General features: G+C 39.9%; 1 protein-coding gene across 15 annotated transcripts in view; it reads left to right on the plus strand.

The window, feature by feature from the left end:
- The window catches only part of TBC1D5 (TBC1 domain family member 5), a 247358-nt gene that overhangs the window by 180243 nt on the left and 47672 nt on the right, over positions 1–19443 (plus strand). For all 15 annotated transcript variants that reach the window (XM_060280677.1, XM_060280685.1, XM_060280676.1 and 12 more), the window contains 2 exons: positions 8932–9074; positions 13206–13312. In XM_060280677.1, coding sequence (XP_060136660.1) covers positions 8932–9074; positions 13206–13312 — 250 coding nt within the window. The remainder of the gene's footprint in view (positions 1–8931; positions 9075–13205; positions 13313–19443) is intronic.

Below are 19443 nucleotides of genomic sequence, written 5' to 3' on the forward strand. Positions count from 1 at the left end.
AGTGTTGCATACGGTACTCATCAGCAAGTTTTAGAGGATATGCATGGCCAAAAATGTATGTATGTATGTATGTATGTATGTATGTATGTATGTATGTATGTATGTATATGCTGTTGCTTGGGGGAGTAAGAGTTGGATGTGTGTTGGTAAGGTAGAACCATATGTCAGGTTGGACGAAGCTCAGCTGGCGTGGGAGGGCTATATTATACATATGGGTGAGGACAGTAACAGGAAGAGATATTCAGTTAAACGTAGGGTGTCAGCTATGGGTAAAATAATTGTGCTTCCCATGGTTTCTTATTCCTCCTCTCAATAACATTTTTCTCCCACAAAACAATTGGCATTCCACATATCCTATCATTTCACACAGTTCCTTGTTTCTGTGCCAATCACTGGAGACTCCTTCCTGTTATTTCACCCATTTCATAAACTCTCTCCGGCCCCAACCTTTCACATGACATCCTCTGCCCACACTCCGCATTCCACAGATATGGCTTTATTGTATTCTTTCAAAGCTAGTTAGTGGGATCTGAGAATGGCAGTAGAATTTATTTCCAAATTGGCATCGCTGATGAATCTGTTCCTTCCATTGGGCATTCTGGGTCATTAATTTCAACTTGTAAACAAATTCTTATTAAACATTTATATAACAATGACACCAGTTCAAATGCAGTGGAAGAGGACTGGAGAGAAAAAGAGAGGGTAGAAAGGCAAAATATGGGTGTGTGAAGCCTAAATTGTAGGCAGTGTAAACCATCTGTACTATTTACTTGATATACATAAGAGCTCGGCTAGATCAGGAAAAAAATTGCATTGTTTTATCACTGATGTGTTTGCTGTCCTGTGCTCCTTCGGGAGGAAGAGTGGGATACACATTTTTATTTTATTATAAATAAATAAAACCTCTCACTCACCACCCTGTTTTCCACAGTGGCCAATCACACTTTCTTAGTAAGCCCACTCTCCCCGTGCTTTTGCCCCCTCCCCATCAACTGGCATTTAAGTGTAGACTGCTCCCAAAGAAAGGGGTTCAATTTACCGTAACTAGCATGTCTAATTAGCTATTGTTAGACCTATCCTCCTTTAATCTATCTCAGTACATGTGAGCTAGTTTTCCATAATAGAATTTGAGTTATTAGTAATTTCATGTATTTATTTTGTGTAAGCGTTGGAAGCTATTTTTATTGTTCTGGTGATGATTTTCACAGAATATTATTATTATTTACACGTTTTGGAATAGGTACTTCAAACTGTAACAAGTGTGCATGGGATGAGTTGGGGGGAAGTCAATATTAAAAATAGATTAGATCATACATAAATGAAGAATATGGAAATGAGCCATGTGTTGGGCATCACAAAAACAAGGACATTGTATGCCTGGTCCCACTGAAGACTAAAGTACATTTGAATGAATGTGCATTCTCCCTCCTGGTTGCTGGCTGCTTTTCCCCACTCCCCAAGTGTTATTTACCTTGCAAAGGGGAAGCAAAGCTCAGGAGCATTTTCAGAAGAAAAACAGCAAAGGACCCCAGTCCAAATTGTTGTTGTTGTTTAGTCGTTTAGTCGTGTCCGACTCTTCGTGACCCCATGGACCAGAGCACGCCAGGCACTCCTGTCTTCCACTGCCTCCCGCAGTTTGGTCAAACTCATGTTGGTAGCTTCAAGAACACTGTCCGACCATCTTGTCCTCTGTCATCCCCTTCTCCTTGTGCCTTCCATATTTCCCAAGATCAGGGTCTTTTCCAGGGAGTCTTCTCTTCTCATGAGGTGGCCAAAGTATTGGAGCCTGAGCTTCACGGTCTGTCCTTCCAGTGAGCACTCAGGGCTGATTTCCTTCAGAATGGATAGGTTTGATCTCCTTGCAGTCCATGGGACTCTCAAGAGTCTCCTCCAGCACCATAATTCAAAAGTATCAATTCTTCGGCGATCAGCCTTCTTTATAGTCCAGTTCTCACTTCCATACATCACTACTGGGAAAACCATAGCTTTAACTATACAGTCTTTTGTCGGCAAGGTGATGTCTCTGCTTTTTAAGATGCTGTCTAGGTTTGTCATTGCTATTCTCCCAAGAAGCAAACGTCTTTTAATTTCGTGACTGCTGTCACCATCTGCAGTGATCAAGGAGCCCAAGAAAGTAAAATCTCTCACTGCCTCCATTTTTTCCCCTTCTATTTGCCAGGAGGTGATGGGACCAGTGGCCATGATCTTGGGTTTTTTTTTATGTTGAGCTTCAGACCACATTTTGCGCTCTCCTCTTCCACCCTCATTAAAAGGTTCTTTAATTCCTCCTCTCTGCCATCAAGGTTGTGTCATCTGCGTATCTGAGATTGTTGATATTTCTTCCGGCAATCTTAATTCCGGCTTGGGATTCATCTAGTCCAGCCTTTTGCATGATGAATTCTGCTTATAAGTTAAGTAAGCAGGGAGACAATATACATCCTTGTCGTACTTCTTTCCCAATTTTGAACCAATCAGTTGTTCCATATCCAGTTCTAACTGTAGCTTCTTGTCCCACATAGAGATTTCTCAGGAGACAGATGAGGTGATCAGGCACTCCCATTTCTTTAAGAACTTGCCATAGTTTGCTGTGGTCGACACAGTCAAAGGCTTTTGCATAGTCAATGAAGCAGAAGTAGACGTTTTTCTGGAACTCTCTAGTTTTCTCCATAATCCAGCACATGTTTGCTATTTGGTCTCTGGTTCCTCTGCCCCTTCGAAATCCAGCTTGCACTTCTGGGAATTCTTGGTCCACATACTGCCTAAGCCTGCCTTGTAGAATTTTAAGCATAACCTTGCTAACATGTGAAATGAGCGCAATTGTGCAGTAGTTGGAGCATTCTTTGGCACTGCCCTTCTTTGGAATTGGGATGTAGACTGATCTTCTCCAATCCTCTGGCCACTGTTGAGTTTTCCAAACTTGCTGGCATATTGGGTGTAGCACCTTAACAGCATCATCTTTTAAAATTTTAAATAGTTCAGCTGGAATATCATCACTTCCACTGGCCTTGTTATTAGCAGTGCTTTCTAAGGCCCATTTGACTTCACTCTCCAAGATGTCTGGCTCAAGGTCAGCAACCACACTACCTGGGGTGTACGAGACCTCCATATCTTTCTGGTATAATTCCTCTGTGTATTCTTGCCACTTCTTCTTGATGTCTTCTGCTTCTGTTAGGTCCTTACCACTTTTGTCCTTTATTATGGTAATCTTTATACAAAATATTCCTTTCATATCTCCAATTTTCTTGAACAGATCTCTGGTTTTCCCCATTCTATTGTTTTCCTCTATTTCTTTGCATTGCTCATTTAAGAAGGCCCTCTTGTCTCTCCTTGCTATTTTTTGGAAATCTGCATTCAGTTTCCTGTATCTTTCCCTATCTCCCTTGCATTTTGCTTGCCTCTTCTCCCCCGCTATTTGTAAGGCCTCATTGGACAGCCATTTTGCTTTCTTGCATTTCCTTTTCCTTGGGATGGTTTTCGTTGCTGCCTCCTGTATAATGTTACGAGCCTCCATCCATAGTTCTTCAGGCACTCTGTCCACCAAATCTAAATCCTTAAACCTGTTCCTCAGTTCCACTGTGTATTCATAAGGGATTTGATTTAGATTGTATCTTACTGGCCCAGTGGTTTTTCCTACTTTCTTCAGTTTAATCTGGAATTTTGCTATAAGAAGCTGATGATCGTGAGTTACAGTCAGCTCCAGGTCTTGTTTTTGCTGACTGTATAGAGCTTCTCCATCTTTGGCTGCAGAGAATATAATCAATCTGATTTCGATGCTTCCCATTTGGTGATATCCATGTGTAGAGTCGTCTCTCGTGTTGTTGGAAAAGAGTGTTTGTGATGACCAGCTTGTTCTCTTGACAGAACTCTCTGGCCCTGCTTCATTTTGAACTCCAAGGCCAAACTTGCCAGTTGTTCCTTTTATCTCTTGATTCCCTACTTTAGCATTCCAATCCCCTGTAATGAGAAGAACATCCTTCTTTGGTGTCATTTCTAGAAGGTGGTATAAGTCTTCATAGAATTGGTCAATTTCAGTTTCTTCAGCACTGGTAGTTGGTGCATAAACTTGGATTACTGTGATGTTAAAAGGTCAGCCTTGGATTTGTATTGAGATCATTCTGTCATTTTTGAGATTGCATCCCAGTACAGCTTTCGCCACTCTTTTGTTGACTATGAGGGCCACTCCATTTCTTCTACGGGATTCTTGCCCACAGTAGTAGATATGATGGTCATCTGAACTGAATTCGCCCATTCCCTTCCATTTTAGTTCACTGATGCCCAGGATGTCAATATTTATTCTTGCCATCTCATTTTTGACCACATCCATATTACCTCCATCCATGGTTCTTACATTCCAGGTTCCTATGCAATATTTTTCTTTACAGCATCGGACTTTCCTTTCGCTTCCAGGCATATCCGCAACTGAACGACCTTTCGGCTTTGGCCCAGCCACTTCATCAGCTCTGAATCTACTTGTACTTGTCCTCCGCTCTTCCTCAGTAGCATGTTGGACACCTTCCGACCTGAGGGGCTCATCTTCCAGCGTCATAACTTTTATATGCCTGTTGTCTTTGTCCATGGAGTTTTCTTGGCAGGGATACTGGAGTGGCTTGCCAGTTCCTTCTCCAGGTGGATCACGTTTAGTCAAAACTCTCCACTATGACCTGTCCATCTTGGGTGGCCCTGCATGGCATAGCTCATAGCTTCTCTGAGTTATTCAAGCCCCTTTGCCACGACAAGGCATTGATCCATGAAGGACCAATTGGAAGGACATTTTAGATAAAGGCTTGTTTCTTGCTCTACCCACAAAAAATGAAAGTGTGTTTAGCAGGTATCTGGTATCACTAGCACAGAAGACCTCGCCTATATTGGTAGTAGACTTTTTCAGATGCAAATAGATAAGATCAACAGACATTGGTATAGAATCTGTGCTTGTGAATGACATATGGAAGCTGATTATGGAAACTTGTGCAGAATCCCTTCATTATTTGCTGTTATTGCCTATGTTAGCAGTGTGTTCTTACCTTGCAGAGTCCATTAAATTTGCAAAGGAAAGTGAATTGAGTAATGTGGAAGGGGTTATGGTTGGCTTAAGATTTGCTTAAAATGTTTAAGGGGATGAGGGAGACAAATGGCCGCTCCTTCCTCCTGGGCCGTGTTCAGAAAGTGGTGGTGGGGGATGAGTGTTCAGACCCCTGGGCTCTCACTTGTGGGGTGCCTCAGGGTTCTGTCCTCTCCCCCATGCTTTTTAACATCTATATGCAGCCGCTGGGAGAGATCATCAGGGGGTTTGGGCTGGGTGTCCATCAGTATGCTGATGATACCCAGCTCTACCTCTCTTTTAAATCAGAACCAGTGAAGGCGGTGAAGGTCCTGTGTGAGTGCTTGGAGGCGGTTGGAGGATGGATGGCGGCTAACAGATTGAGATTGAATCCTGACAAGACAGAAGTACTGTTTGTGGGGGACAGGAGGCGGGCGGGTGTGGAGGACTCCCTGGTCCTGAATGGGGTAACTGTGCCCCTGAAAGACCAGGTGCGCAGCCTGGGAGTCATCTTAGACTCACAGCTGTCCATGGAGGCACAGGTCAACTCTGTGTCCAAGACAGCTGTTTATCAGCTCCATCTGGTACGCAGGCTGAGTCCCTACCTGCCCACTGACTGTCTCTCCAGAGTGGTGCATGCTCTAGTTATCTCTCGCTTGGACTACTGCAATGCGCTCTACGTGGGGCTACCTTTGAAGGTGACCCGGAAACTACAACTAATCCAGAATGCGGCAGCTAGACTGGTGACTGGGAGCGGCCGCCGAGACCACATAACACCGGTCCTGAAAGACCTACATTGGCTCCCAGTACGTTTCCGAGCACAATTCAAAGTGTTGGTGTTGACCTTTAAAGCCCTAAACGGCCTCGGTCCGGTATACCTGAAGGAGCGTCTCCACCCCCATCGTTCTGCCCGGACACTGAGGTCCAGCTCCGAGGGCCTTCTGGCGGTTCCCTCACTACGAGAAGCCAAGTTACAGGGAACCAGGCAGAGGGCCTTCTCGGTAGTGGCACCCACCCTGTGGAATGCCCTCCCACTAGAGGTCAAAGAGAACAACAATTACCAGACCTTTAGAAGGCATCTCAAGGCAGCCCTGTTTAGGGAAGCTTTTAATGTTTGATGGATTTCTGTATTTTAATGTTTGATGGATCTCTGTATTTTAGAATTTCTGTTTTGTTGGAAGCCGCCCAGAGTGGCTGGGGGAACCCGGCCAGATGGGCGGGGTATAAATAATAAAAAATTATTATTATTATTATTATTATTATTATTATTATTATTATTATTATTATAAATGTATTGTGGGAGAAAGGCATGTTAAGAGCAGGTTCAGAATACCTTAAATCTCAGTTCAAGACAGTAGCTCCACTTGATCGACTCCACTTGATTTTCCAGACATGCCCCTTTGTGGTGGGCTAAGACCATAAAGGACAGTTGTCTCTGCCTTTGAAGCCTCAAGAGCCTTCAGCTTTTTGTGGGACTGTTCTTGAAAAAGATTATGGATGTAGTACAGAAAACAGCAAGCTGTATCTGAAATGCTTGTTATTCTCAGTCAGAATTGAAATAGTTTACGCAGGTAAGGCAATGCATGACTCATTAGGTTCCCCCCTCACCCACAAAAAATTAACCTATGGTTAATTCCTTATACTGAGTCAAATCATTGGTCCTTTGAGTCCAGTATTGTCTGTCTACCCTGACGGGAAGCACCTCTCTGAGGTTCCAAGAAGATGTTCCCAGTAACTCTTAATAAAAATTATTTCCCTTTAAAGTTTAAATTTGATTTTAAAAATATGTCACTCTTGAACTTTAAAGTTTCCAGAACATTTGTTTCTCTGTGTTGCAGGTCACTATTAAACCACTGTCTGTGGGTAGTGATTACAGATTGTTTGGGGATTATGGTTTAATTACATAGAAATCATGTGTAGAACATGGGGTTGTGCATTTCAGCAAGGAGATTGTAGTAAGTCTTATATTTATTATTGCTTTAAAAACTCCCTTCTGTATTTGCAGTTGGTTGCAATTGCTATGTTGGTGTGGTAAAATACAGATTATTATGTTACCGAATGTGATAAAAGGGTACACCGTTGTGAGCATAGTAGTCTGCAGGTGTAGCAGATGTGAGGCTGAAATTAACAGGACAGGGCTATAATTAAACTATAGACAGCCATCTGAAAAGAAAGGGGCTCCTCTTGTCCAACAGTATCATTAAGTGAAACTTAGATTGTCTCTAAATATTTGAAAGAGCAATAAAAGAGTGTTAATTAGTAAGAAAACACTCCAACTTAGAACTTAATTCCTTAAAGCATCCCTTTTTATGAAGGCAAACTTGCTGAAGTCAAGCCATATGGTAACATAGTTCAGAGACAATAGGGCCCTTGGTTTATGGCTGCTACAAGGGAAATGTTCCTGGGGAAAAGAACAGATAGCAGTTAGTATACATCCATTTTCAGTTGTGTGAATTGCTTACACCCATTGAGGCACAGAGGTTCAGATCATTAATGGCAGCATTATGGTTACTAAAGCAGTCCAGTTCGTCAGCTGTCTACATCTGTGCAAACAGAATACCTCTGGGGACTAAGACTTAATATTCCCAAGAGAATTTCTAAAAGCAGAATAGAAGAAGAAAGCCGGGAAGCTGATTTTGGTTTGAGCAGTAGAATCCTACATTTACAAACGATTAACACTGCATAATGAAGTGGTAATGAAGAAAAGGAGATTTCTGATAAAAGACTAATAACAAATCCCATTATGCCGTGGTGTATTTTTCGCCTTTAAGTGTGTTAGTTTTATCCATCCTCTGTCCTGAATTGCTTGAGGTCGTTTGTGAATAATGTCAGCTCAAATGCTTCAAGCATTGCTGAGTTATGACTCCTAACAGTTTGTGAAATGTGAAAGGTGGGTGGGTGGGTTAAGGGAAGGAGCAAGTGCTACTTAAAGTGATAGGCTTCCTGCAGAGTCTGAGCAATGTTTGCGACACTGAAAGGTAATAGTTTCCTGTAGGCTTGTCACCATAGCTGCCAAGTTATCCCTTTTTTAAAGGGATTTTCCCTTATGCTGAATAGGCTTCCTCGCGAGAAAAGGGAAAACTTGGCAGCTATGCTTGTCACTGAGGGGTAATTTCCCACTATTGGGTAAAACACCTTGCACATAATGTTGTTAGAATTAATTGTGCAAAATTAGCTTTGCTCCATGTTTCCCCTGCTTCCCCTATTGTAGCACCTCTTCAAATTTCAGAAGTAGATACCGGTATTCATAGGGAGCCAAAGGAAAGCTACCGTGAGATATGTTTAAAATTACACATTATTGTCTTTTTTCTGTATTCTTCATGAAGTGTTTATTACTTCTAATACGCCCACAACAAAATAAATCCTCGTTGAAAGTTACTCCATCTTGCACCTAGTGTTGTTTAACCAGGTGGCAGTTACAACTAAATCCTTAAAGTAAAATTTATAATCTTAAGTGCCCAGTGGTTTCTCTTAATGCCATTTTAAGATTATGGGTTCAGTTCAGACGTTTAAGTTCTTTTAAATCAGAAGGAAGGTGCTCTCCATTGGATCAATTCCACTGAAACCTATTACGGCTGAGCTCATCCACAGACTTTTTTGGAGTTGTTCTTGCAGCTGCTTCTTTCATTTGCTTATAAAGCTGAAATGATAAGTAAACTGGGACAAAGCTTTTCTAATGAAGCCTATCTGCTAAACAACATTAGAGAACTAGAGTTTTTAAAGTCTTTCATACAATTCTTTCTATAACCTTGTTAAGATAAAATGTAGAACGTCATAAACATATCTATATTAATTTTAATCATAAGTTACTGTGTGTTGGATTTCCCTGTAAACTATTAATTCCTGATCTTTTTGGTTCAACTTTTAATATGTTTTGTTGACTTTATTTGCAGGCGATGGGTAAGACTTCTATTTGGGCGAGAATTTCCCCTCCAGGATCTTCTTGTCATCTGGGATGCTTTATTTGCTGACAGCATCACTCTCAATCTAGTTGACTATGTTTTCTTAGCCATGTTGCTATACATTAGAGATGCCCGTGAGTATGCATTACATTATACATAATGCAATATATTTCTAATTGAAATGAAAAATTTAAAAATCATTTTGATTGGAAGTTGTTTATAATATATAAGAAAGCAACAACTTAAAAGCACATTTTGGTTTTTGGGATGTTCTTCCTCCTGCTATGCCTCATTTAAAACACAGAAGTGTAGATTGCATTGCATAAAACAAAGTGGCCAAGGTAAGTATAGAGCTCCACCTTCTGTCACATGTAGTGTATTGAGTAAAACTATACATTCACTACTGACATATTTTATGGATTTCTAAAATAAGGGAAAATGTATTAAAAGCAAATTTATCTTTTTAAAAAAATTATCTGTATTTTATATTTTATTTCATTTTGCCTTTAACTATGTCACATGAGCACTTAAATTATTTTTGATGTGTATTAGAGTCCCATAAACTTAATTAACACACAAGTTCAGGGGAATGTTTAGAACAAAACTTTGATTTTCATATAAATAACTATGTGGAGATTTACTCTAAAGCAAAATCTCTATTAAGCAAGTGGGAAGTAGAGAATACTTGGGAAGGTAAAAATGTAAATGAAATAAATTTGTAATAAAACCACCAATTTATCCTAATTAGTTCAGAGACATGTGCAAAAGCACAAAAGGGTAAATTAAGCAAATTATGGTTATCAATAACCAGGCCTTCCAGTAGATTGTATTTTAAAGCCAGCCCACCTTTCCAGGGCAATTTTGTATGCATCTGATAACATTCCAACTGCAAAAGTCTGTGAAGTCTTTGTGAATAAGCCTATAAAGATTTTGTGTGCGTTAGCTGACTTGCAGGAATCATGCAGAAGTCTCCAGCACACCTGTGGGTACTACCTGAGAGCCAAATCTTGCAAACAATTATTCACACTTGATTCTTTGATAGACTCTGTTGCCTCAAATGCTCCATTCCCAATGATCTCAGATCTTAAGGTTGGCTCAAAAAAAGGGGGGGGAGCATTTGGACTGAAATTCCTGAAACCATTTAAATATGGGCTTTTTCCAGTTTGTTTTTTGTTCTTTCTTTTTTATATATTTATAGAGGACATTGAATTGATGCTAATCCATTTTTCTACAACCAGCAGAATTTTGAAACTATCAAGTGTTCTTTCTTTTCTCTTCTTTTCCAGTTCATCCCTAGGCTTTTCTGCATAAGGCCTTAGCACTGTTCTAAAGGGGAAATTACAGGTGGACTCTTCCCTCCTCCCTTGCAGTGGGGTAGCATATGGCAGCAACTGTAAAAAGACCCCTAAGTGAGGCAGTTGCAATCTGCAAGGGACCTTTGGGCCTTTTTTGTTGTTGGTACAGGACCCCCCAAAGGGTGGACCAGGCCCTTATTACTTTGGAATTGACAATCTGATTCCCTGTAAGGAACCTCAAAGCAGTTCAGAAGAATTTTGTAAATATATAAATATCAGCATTCAATATAGTACCACTGGCACAAAAACAATATATCCCATCTAAGAGGAACCTGCAACAAAATGTTGCTGTGTATCTTCACCTTCTAACAGTACTGAAGCTGTTCAGGGTTCCAGCCATCCCCACCTCCAGGATACTCCATGCCGTCCCACTCCCACCACTTTCTTTCCGGTTTTATTTTCCAATTATCAGTTAACATTCCATAGCTACTAAGCTTGATTGGTCATCACTGAGCTGTTTCTTTTGAAGAGGTTGATCCCTTAAATTTTTATATATATTTTTTACATCACTTGCAATAGCTAATACAGGAAGTGGCTTTTTTTAAACTGCCAGAACTACAGAATAAATGGAATGGTAAACAAAAAAACAAAACAAAAACACTACTGCAGTCTTTCATGGAACTAAATGGTCAAGCAGGCTGTAAATAGAGCCCATGGTCCAAAGTATCATAAAAGTCGTTCTGTGAACCCAATAAAGCTTTTTAGATTTGTTTTACTAGTGTCCTGTAAGGCAAGATGACCTTCCACAAGCTCCTTCCTATAGCCTAAGCACCTCTTCAAATCCTAATGAATGAAAAACAATATCAAGTTTATATTACCATGTGAATAAAAATATGTCTTTCTAAGGTATTTTTTTCTGAAACAGTATAGCCACCTGTTTTTATTATACTGTATTAAGTTTTTGTTGATGTAGGGGTTTTTTATATCTAATACACCACCTCTAGACTGATGTGAGAGACAGTATAAAACATATTAATAATGAATGAATGAATGAATGAATGAATGAATGAATGAATGTAGGACCTGTTTTATCCTTTCACTTGTTTGCTTGGGCCACCTTATGATGAAACAGACACTTGCACCAATACCCATCTGGTTCCACTCACTCTCTCTCTCTCTCTCTCTCTCTCTCTCTCTCTCTCTCTCTCTCTCTCTCTCTCTCTCTCCTAAATGTGAAAGCATATAAGGAGAGCAGTGTGCAGCTAAATGGCCACTGCCTCATAGAGTCCTGCACTATAGTGCCTCTCAACTTGCAGAGGAAAAGGATTATGACTAAAAGACCAAATGGAAGTGTGGGTGTATGGAGGCTAAAAAAGACCCCAAAAAGTTTTCACCTCCCGTTTGCCACCCCCTGTTTAAGATAATAGGTTGTTTTTTTGTCACATAATAGAGAAGTTTCATTTCTCCTGTTTGTTGCATTTACCTATAATTTATAATTACAAATACCCATGATCAATATTTTAATGTTCACTATTGAATCAAATCACACTTAGTCTCCCCCCCCAAAAAGAAACAAATAAAAAAGTCTAAAATCTGGCTTCAGTTAGAGTGTTAAAAGGTATGTTTGAAGAAAATACATCAGATGTTGTCTTAAAAAATCCATTTAGGACAAACTACTTCCAGCATTCTTATTTATTTTAAGAAAGTATAAAGAATCCTTATCACAACTGCCTTATACTGTGTTACGTTTTATTTGATTGGTTCTATATAATGCGTGGTCCCATCTATTATACTCGGCAGAAAGAACTCTTGACTGAGCCCATTGTATTGCATTCATTATGCTAACTTCAAAGCGAAGAGAAAAAAGCAGGTATCTGAACACGAACAAGAAAAACAAAAGGAAAGAAAAAGAAACAGGCAGAACAGATAAAAAATGAGTAGGATAAGTGAGTGCTTTACAAATGAAAGCAGATGTATAAAATTACAAGCTGTCGGATCAGCAACGGAAATGAAGATGATAAAGTGGCTCCCTACACAGATTATAATTATTCATTTTGCCCAGTCCTGAATCTTTTCCTCATAAACCTCTTCAGGGAGAGATGGGAAGGTACCAAAGGATATGAGATTGACTCACATGGAAGCGGGTGCAGGGAAGCAGTTTAGTAAGTCTCTAAGGCCATAAAGCAGTCAATATATTTTGGATTTCTTTTTTTATCAATGATTTTTTGCCTTGTGTTGCAAGAACATTTTTCACAAAGGCTTTTAATTAATAGAAATGATATTATTTCTAAAACTGTAGCTCTCAAAACTATAAAGTTGCACTATCTAAAATATATTTAGTATTATTATTAGCAATTTAGGCAAACAATTCAAAAATAATTGGCACTCCTTTGACAGCTCTAGTAGATGGATTGCCAAGATTTAGATGGTGCTAAAGAAATGAAGTAGTTTACATAGTCTTGGCAGAAAAGATTTATTTAATTTCACCCATAATTAAGTTCATCACATACCCAGAAAGGGACAGTTGTATGCTAACTAAACGGAGGTTAGATAATGGAAATTTAATACATCCTATTAAAATATGTAGCAAGATTTTAAGAGGGGCCAATAAATGGTTCCCTAAGCTATTTTTAGGGTTAACATGTTTGGGAAACAAAGCAAAAATTGTAAATCAGCCCTCAACCATTTGAGGCTATGCTTTACTAAAATGAGAAAGGAGCTGTAGACCAGGCATCCCCAAACTTTGGCCCTCCAGATGTTTTGGACCACAATTCCCATCTTCCCTGACCACTGGTCCTGTTAGCTAGGGATCATGGGAATTGTAGGCCAAAACATCTGGAGGGCCACAGTTTGGGGGTGCCTGCTGTAGACTATTTGGTGACTATATTTCCCCCCAGAACCCTACAAATTGTGCTTAAAATGATTACTTTTATGTTAAGCTGATAAAAAAATATTTCCTATTACTTTTAGTAATATCAAGTAATTATCAGACCTGCTTGGGACTTCTGATGCATTATCCTCCAATTGAAGATGTCCACGCATTGATCTTGAGAGCTCTTTTTCTCAGAGATCCAAAGGTAAGTCACTTGGAAATCTTCGTAGTTGAGGCACATCCCAACTGCTTTTAAAACACTGTTACAGTCCTTGTTTAATGCATGAGGAGAGGGAAAAGTTAATAATGGGGGTAAACTGTCATTTCCAAAAGAAGTATCTAGGCTCAGACTCACAGAGAACTTGCATTATTTTGACCTAGGCCCTTGTCAGATTCTAGCTTTGGATGACAAAGTGATAGCTCTGAACTGCTCACTAAGGGCCATTCAAAATGAATGCCCAGAAAACAGGGGAGCAAATCCCACCCCTTTTCCTTTTTAAATTTGAGGTCATATGCCTCACACTGTATCTCCAGCATTTTGAAATGTAATCTCAAGTGGCAATGCTTTCCCATGCTACCAAGCATAGCCCTTCTTGCATTACATTCAACAGGGATATATCAGAGGGGCACCCTTTGGATCCAACCCAGCTTATTCAAGGTCCCAAACTGGTTTTAGGAAAAGCCTTTGTAGGTGTTGTGTTCTAATGTTAATAAAGAGGTCCTGAGGGTGGCAACACGAGAACAGGCCTTCTCGGCAGTGGCTCCCTGTCTGTGGAATGCTCTCCCCAGGGAAGTTTGCCTGACACATTCATTATACACCTCTAAGTGCCAGGCAAAAACGTTCCTTTTTAACCAGGCCTTTGGTTGACCTGATCAACAAACACCCCATACCCTTTTAAAATGTGGCTCTTTTTTGGGAGGTATTATTGGGTTATTGCTTTTATTTTCTATTTTATATACTATGACCTTTTTATGTGAACCGCCCTGAGACCTCCAGGTATAGGGCGGTATATAAATTAATAATAATAATAATAATAATAATAATACCCCAGCAAAGGTTGTCAGACCTGGGCCCAGATACAAGCTTTGGTGGGTTGTCTCAAAGAAGGAGGAGGCAATGCAAAGTCTCAAATTCATCTTCTCAGAAGGTCATTCTGGGATATCTCCTGGTTGGAAGCCTTTTTGGCCTGAGATGTGGTATTCAAAGATTTCATTACCTGCAGTTCTGAATATTTGCCTCCAACAGCCAGGAGAAGCCTCGTTGTGATTTTCCGGAATGAACAAAGCTGTCAAAAGCAGCGAAGAATTGTGGAGGCTTGCAATCTTTTACCATCTCTGACTGCCCGTGGGCTAAGATTCAAGGGCTTGCTCCCAGTAGTAGTTAGTTAGTTAGTTAGTTAGTTAGTTAGTTAGTTAGTGTCTTTATATGGCCCACTTCATCTTGCAGTCTCATGGTGGGTTTCATACAGCTTAAATCAGCTGTATTGCAGCTTCTGAACCATCCTTGGGGGCAGCCCCAGTTACAGAAGTCTAGTCTGGAGGTCACTGCGGCAAAGCTATATCTGTCCAGGAAGGGCTGCAGCTGGCAAACTGATTGGAGCTAGCCATGGGTGCTCCTTGCAGCTGAAGGCATGTGAGTTTCAAATGGCAAGCCAAGATCAAGGAATACTTCCAACTTGATCACTCCAGAGGAGAGTGACCCTGTCCAGAACAGGTCATCTGCTCACTTCGCAGGAGCTCACACAGTACCTCTATTGTATCTGGATATGTACAAAATTCAGTTTGGCAAGATCTTAGGGTCCCAAAAACAAGCACATATAGAGTCACATCAGCATCAGTCCTAAAACACCATGAGCACCTAAATCTCCAAAGTGCTTGAGCTAGTCCTGATTCTGTGCCCCTGTATGAACTGGCTTCAGAGCCTCTTTCCGCCTGCAAGTGGATCTGAGCTGGCCAGCCAGAGGTCCACATTGATCTACTACATGGATCATCCATTGATTAGCATTGATTGATATTCATTCTTTTATTTAAAGCATTTGTAAACTGCTTAATATTTTAAGGATCTCTAAGCTGTGTACAATGCAAAAGGTGTTTAAAATATTATTAAAACAGAAATTCAACACAAAAGTAGCATAAAAGCATATAAAAGTAATTCAGGGAATTTATACTAATAAAAACAATCGGAATTTTATACAATGTTCTTGGTTACTGATTATTTTCTACAAGAATTGTTACATTAAACATGTAGGTTTTTTTTTAAAGCATCATTTTTAATTCTGGGTTTGCATAGAACTGCCTGCATACACTGCTACTCTTTATTGTGCATAAAATTTCCTTTCTATAACCAGAAATTGATTTTTTTGTGAAAGGACTGTAAGCTTAGCTCAGTTCTGGTACTGAAAACAAATTCCTTGGTTTAGAATGAGTTCAGGGGCATCATTTTCTCTAACTCTGTTTCTTTTGCACCTGGCTCTGACTGGTCGATCTTGGGGTATTCATGAGTATAAGTGACATGAACAAACTTTGAGCCCTAGAATGGAAAAAGGGATCACAAATTCTGCAAAAAAATACAATATCAGATTCTGAATAAAGCCTCTAGCATTGTCAACTTTATGCGAAGTATAATTATGTAAATATTTGCATGCATGCAGTTTTTTAGCTATTTAGGTACAATAGATGTAAAATGCCTGATTTGATTGTTTTAAATTTATTTCCTGACAATCTAATAATCATTGAGACAGCTCCTTTTTACAGTTTGTCTTTCTTTTTGATATTATTAGAATTTATTTCATTTATGAATTGCTTCCAATGAGGCATCTTGAAGCGATTTTACAATAAAAGCATATTTAAACAATTACACACACACACACACACACACACACACACACACAATTAAAAACAACAAAATTAAAAACAACATACATAAAAACAATGTTTTCAGAAACCGCATATAAAACAATTTCAAAACCTAATAAAGTTCACTTTGAATACCAATTGGGATCTCCACTTAAAAGACTTTTTGAAAGAGGATAATCTTCAGCAAGCACCTAGAAGGTGGCACTTGTGATAGGAGGCAGGTGCTGCTATGTTAAAGGCCTGGTTATTACATTGTGCAGAACAGACCTTCTGATAAGATCTGCAGGAAGACCTCTCCTGCAGAGTGCAGTGATCAGTTTGGTGTATACTGTAGGTGATGCGACGATCTTTTAGGTGCCATGCTCTTAAGCTGTGTAGGGCTTCATACATGTAGGGCTTCAGCAGCTTGAATTAAGCTCAGTAGATAATTGGCAGCCATTCTTATAAAATGTGCTGTGATAAACCCTTTCTTTTCATTTGCAACATTTCAGAAGTGGTTAATTTATATACTAGAAGGACTGTGTTGAGGTTTCTTAAAACAATATTAGCCTCCATGTCTTTAATATAAAACTGCCAAGGAGTCTCCAAATTTTCATTTTCTTAATAGAAATGTTCAAATGTATGCACTCCACTGTTTTTCAGAAGCAAAGTATTACCCTGATGTGAAAAGGACAGTATACTGAGTGCAAAACCAATTATTTTGCCAAAAGCACCTAGAGTAGGTGTTTGCTGTATTTTTACTATCCGGCAGTTTCCTTTTTTTTTCTGCACCAGCACCAATGAGAAGTGCCGTTAATTTTCAAAGCAGACGCTTTCAGATGGAAAATAGATACATAGGGATGGCAATCACAAAAATATAAAGCGATTAAAAAACAGTTCTAACTAGAGTTGTTCAAATAAAGAAAAATTAAAAACTCAATTAGAAACAAAAGTCATAGAAAATGTGAACATATTGTGTTCCTTAAATAACCAGATGTTCTTTTCTTCCTGAAGGCAGTCAAGCCTAGGAATAAAAGGTTTTAAACTATTGTTTTAAGTTAACTGTGAATTTTGCAAATCTGTTTTACCCTATAGCAAATAAAATTCTAATACAGCAACATAAGCAAAGTAATTTTCATCTTTGGGTGTATGTGGTTGCGCTAACCTTATCACTATGACTTATTTTGAAGCTATGTTATATAGAACATTACCATTTTAGATGATGTACAAAGAAGTTGCCAACTATATTTTGTTTGAGTACTTACAGTAGTTGTCCCAAGTATGTCTGCCAAAAAAACTTTTACAAACCTCCTATCAGTAACGGTGGTGTAGCTGTAGGGGTCTTGAAATAAGGCTGTTTAGCATTGATACCCAGAAACAATATATGGTATTACCATAAAGAAGTGCTAAAAGTTTTAATTGCTTTAGATTATTCTAAACCAATAGATTTGGGATAGATTTTCAGTGAAGAAGGATTTGGAACTAAAGAATTGTGCCAGTCTTCCATGTGATACCAGAATGTTTCTTGGGGGGGAGGGGTCCCACACACAAAAGACCACTAAAACCTCTGCAAAGAACAAGTGGGAGTAATCAGAAGCAAAACAGCAAAATATTCTTATGTGCAAAGAGGTGCACAGAATTCTAACGATCCTGACCCATGGTTTGAAGCTAAGTGATCCTAATGAGACCCCATTTGGGCAAAGGATTCCTGCATTGCAGGGGATTGAACTAGATGACCCTTGTGTTCCCTTCCAACTCTACAGTTCTATTATTCTAATTCTTTAAGATGTCGGGAGTGTTACCTTTGCGTTATCTCTAAGTATGGGTCCAGACAGTACTAGTTTTCTCTTAGACTAATAATGCAGGATCATTATTTTGTGTGTGTAGGTGTTCATTCTGATCCAGTGAGTAGGATTGCCATATTTCAAAACGGGAAAATCCAGACACAAAAGTTGCTGGTTTTGTGGTTTGCTTGCTTGCTTGCTTGCTTGCTTGCTTTTTAAAGTTTTCTCCAAAGTTGCTGAACTCTTTTTAAGGAAATTCGCCAAAATATTCACTCCCGACATGAGTTACCGTACGTCCGGATTTCCACCCGGACACTTGTTTCCAGCAGCCTAATCCCAGCTTTGTCTGGGAAATTCCAGACATATGTCAACCCTCCCAGTGAGTAAGGATCTATAAATGCATGACAGTGATAAAGCAGCAGATCCACAAGTATGTGGCTCCATCTCCATCATAGGTATCAATGGGAGGTTATTCCCTATGCCCACCAGAACTCTATTGAATTTTTCAATCAAAGCAATGTTTCGTTACAACAAAATCCATGATATAGGTACTTGCAAGGAGAAATTTGATTGAAATAGTGAAAGAATACCCCATACGTTGCTTGTAAAGGTAAAGGGACCCCTGACCATTAGGTCCAGTTGCAGACGACACTAGGGTTGCAGCATTCATCTCGCTTTACTGGCCAAGGGAGCCAGTGTACAGCTTCCGGGTCATGTGGCCAGCATGACTAAGCCGCTTCTGGTGAACCAGAGCAGCGCACGGAAACACTGTTTACCTTCCCGCCCTTACCTATTTATCTACTTGCACTTTGATGTGCTTTCAAACTGCTAGGTTGGCAGGAGCAGGGACTGAGCAACATGAGCTCACCCCATCGCAGGGATTCAAACCACCAACCTTCTGATTGGCAAGCCCTAGGCTCTGTGGTTTAGACCACAGCGCCACCCGCATCCCCACATTGCTTATAGTTTAATATAAAAAGAATATAAATAAATAGAATTAGATATTTGAAGATGGCTATTGTACCTCCTCTCAGTCTCCTCTTTTCCAAGCTATACATACCCAATTCCCCTTCATGGATCAATGCCTTGTCGTGGCGAAGGGGCTTGAATAACTCAGAGAAGCTATGAGCTATGCCATGCAGGGCCACCCAAGATGGACAGGTCATAGTGGAGAGTTTTGACTAAACATGATCCACCTGGAGAAGGAATTGGCAAGCCACTCCAGTATCCCTGCCAAGAAAACTCCATGGACAAAGACAACAGGCATATAAAAGTTATGACGCTGGAAGATGAGCCCCTCAGGTCGGAAGGCGTCCAACATGCTACTGAGGAAGAGCGGAGGACAAGTACAAGTAGATTCAGAGCTGATGAAGCGGCTGGGCCAAAGCCGAAAGGACGCTCAGTTGCGGATATGCCTGGAAGCGAAAGGAAAGTCTGATGCTGTAAAGAAAAATATTGCATAGGAACCTGGAATGTAAGAACCATGAATAGAGGTAAGCTGGATGTGGTCAAAAATGAGATGACAAGAATAAATATCGACATCCTGGGCATCAGTGAACTAAAATGGAAGGGAATGGGTGAATTCAGTTCGGGTGACTATCATATCTACTACTGTGGGCAAGAATCCTGTAGAAGAAATGGAGTGGCCCTCATAGTCAACAAAAGAGTGGCAAAAGCTGTAATGGGATGCAATCTCAAAAATGACAGAATGATCTCG

Source organism: Zootoca vivipara, chromosome 12, assembly GCF_963506605.1.
Source record: "Zootoca vivipara chromosome 12, rZooViv1.1, whole genome shotgun sequence".
Taxonomy (NCBI): domain Eukaryota; kingdom Metazoa; phylum Chordata; class Lepidosauria; order Squamata; family Lacertidae; genus Zootoca; species Zootoca vivipara.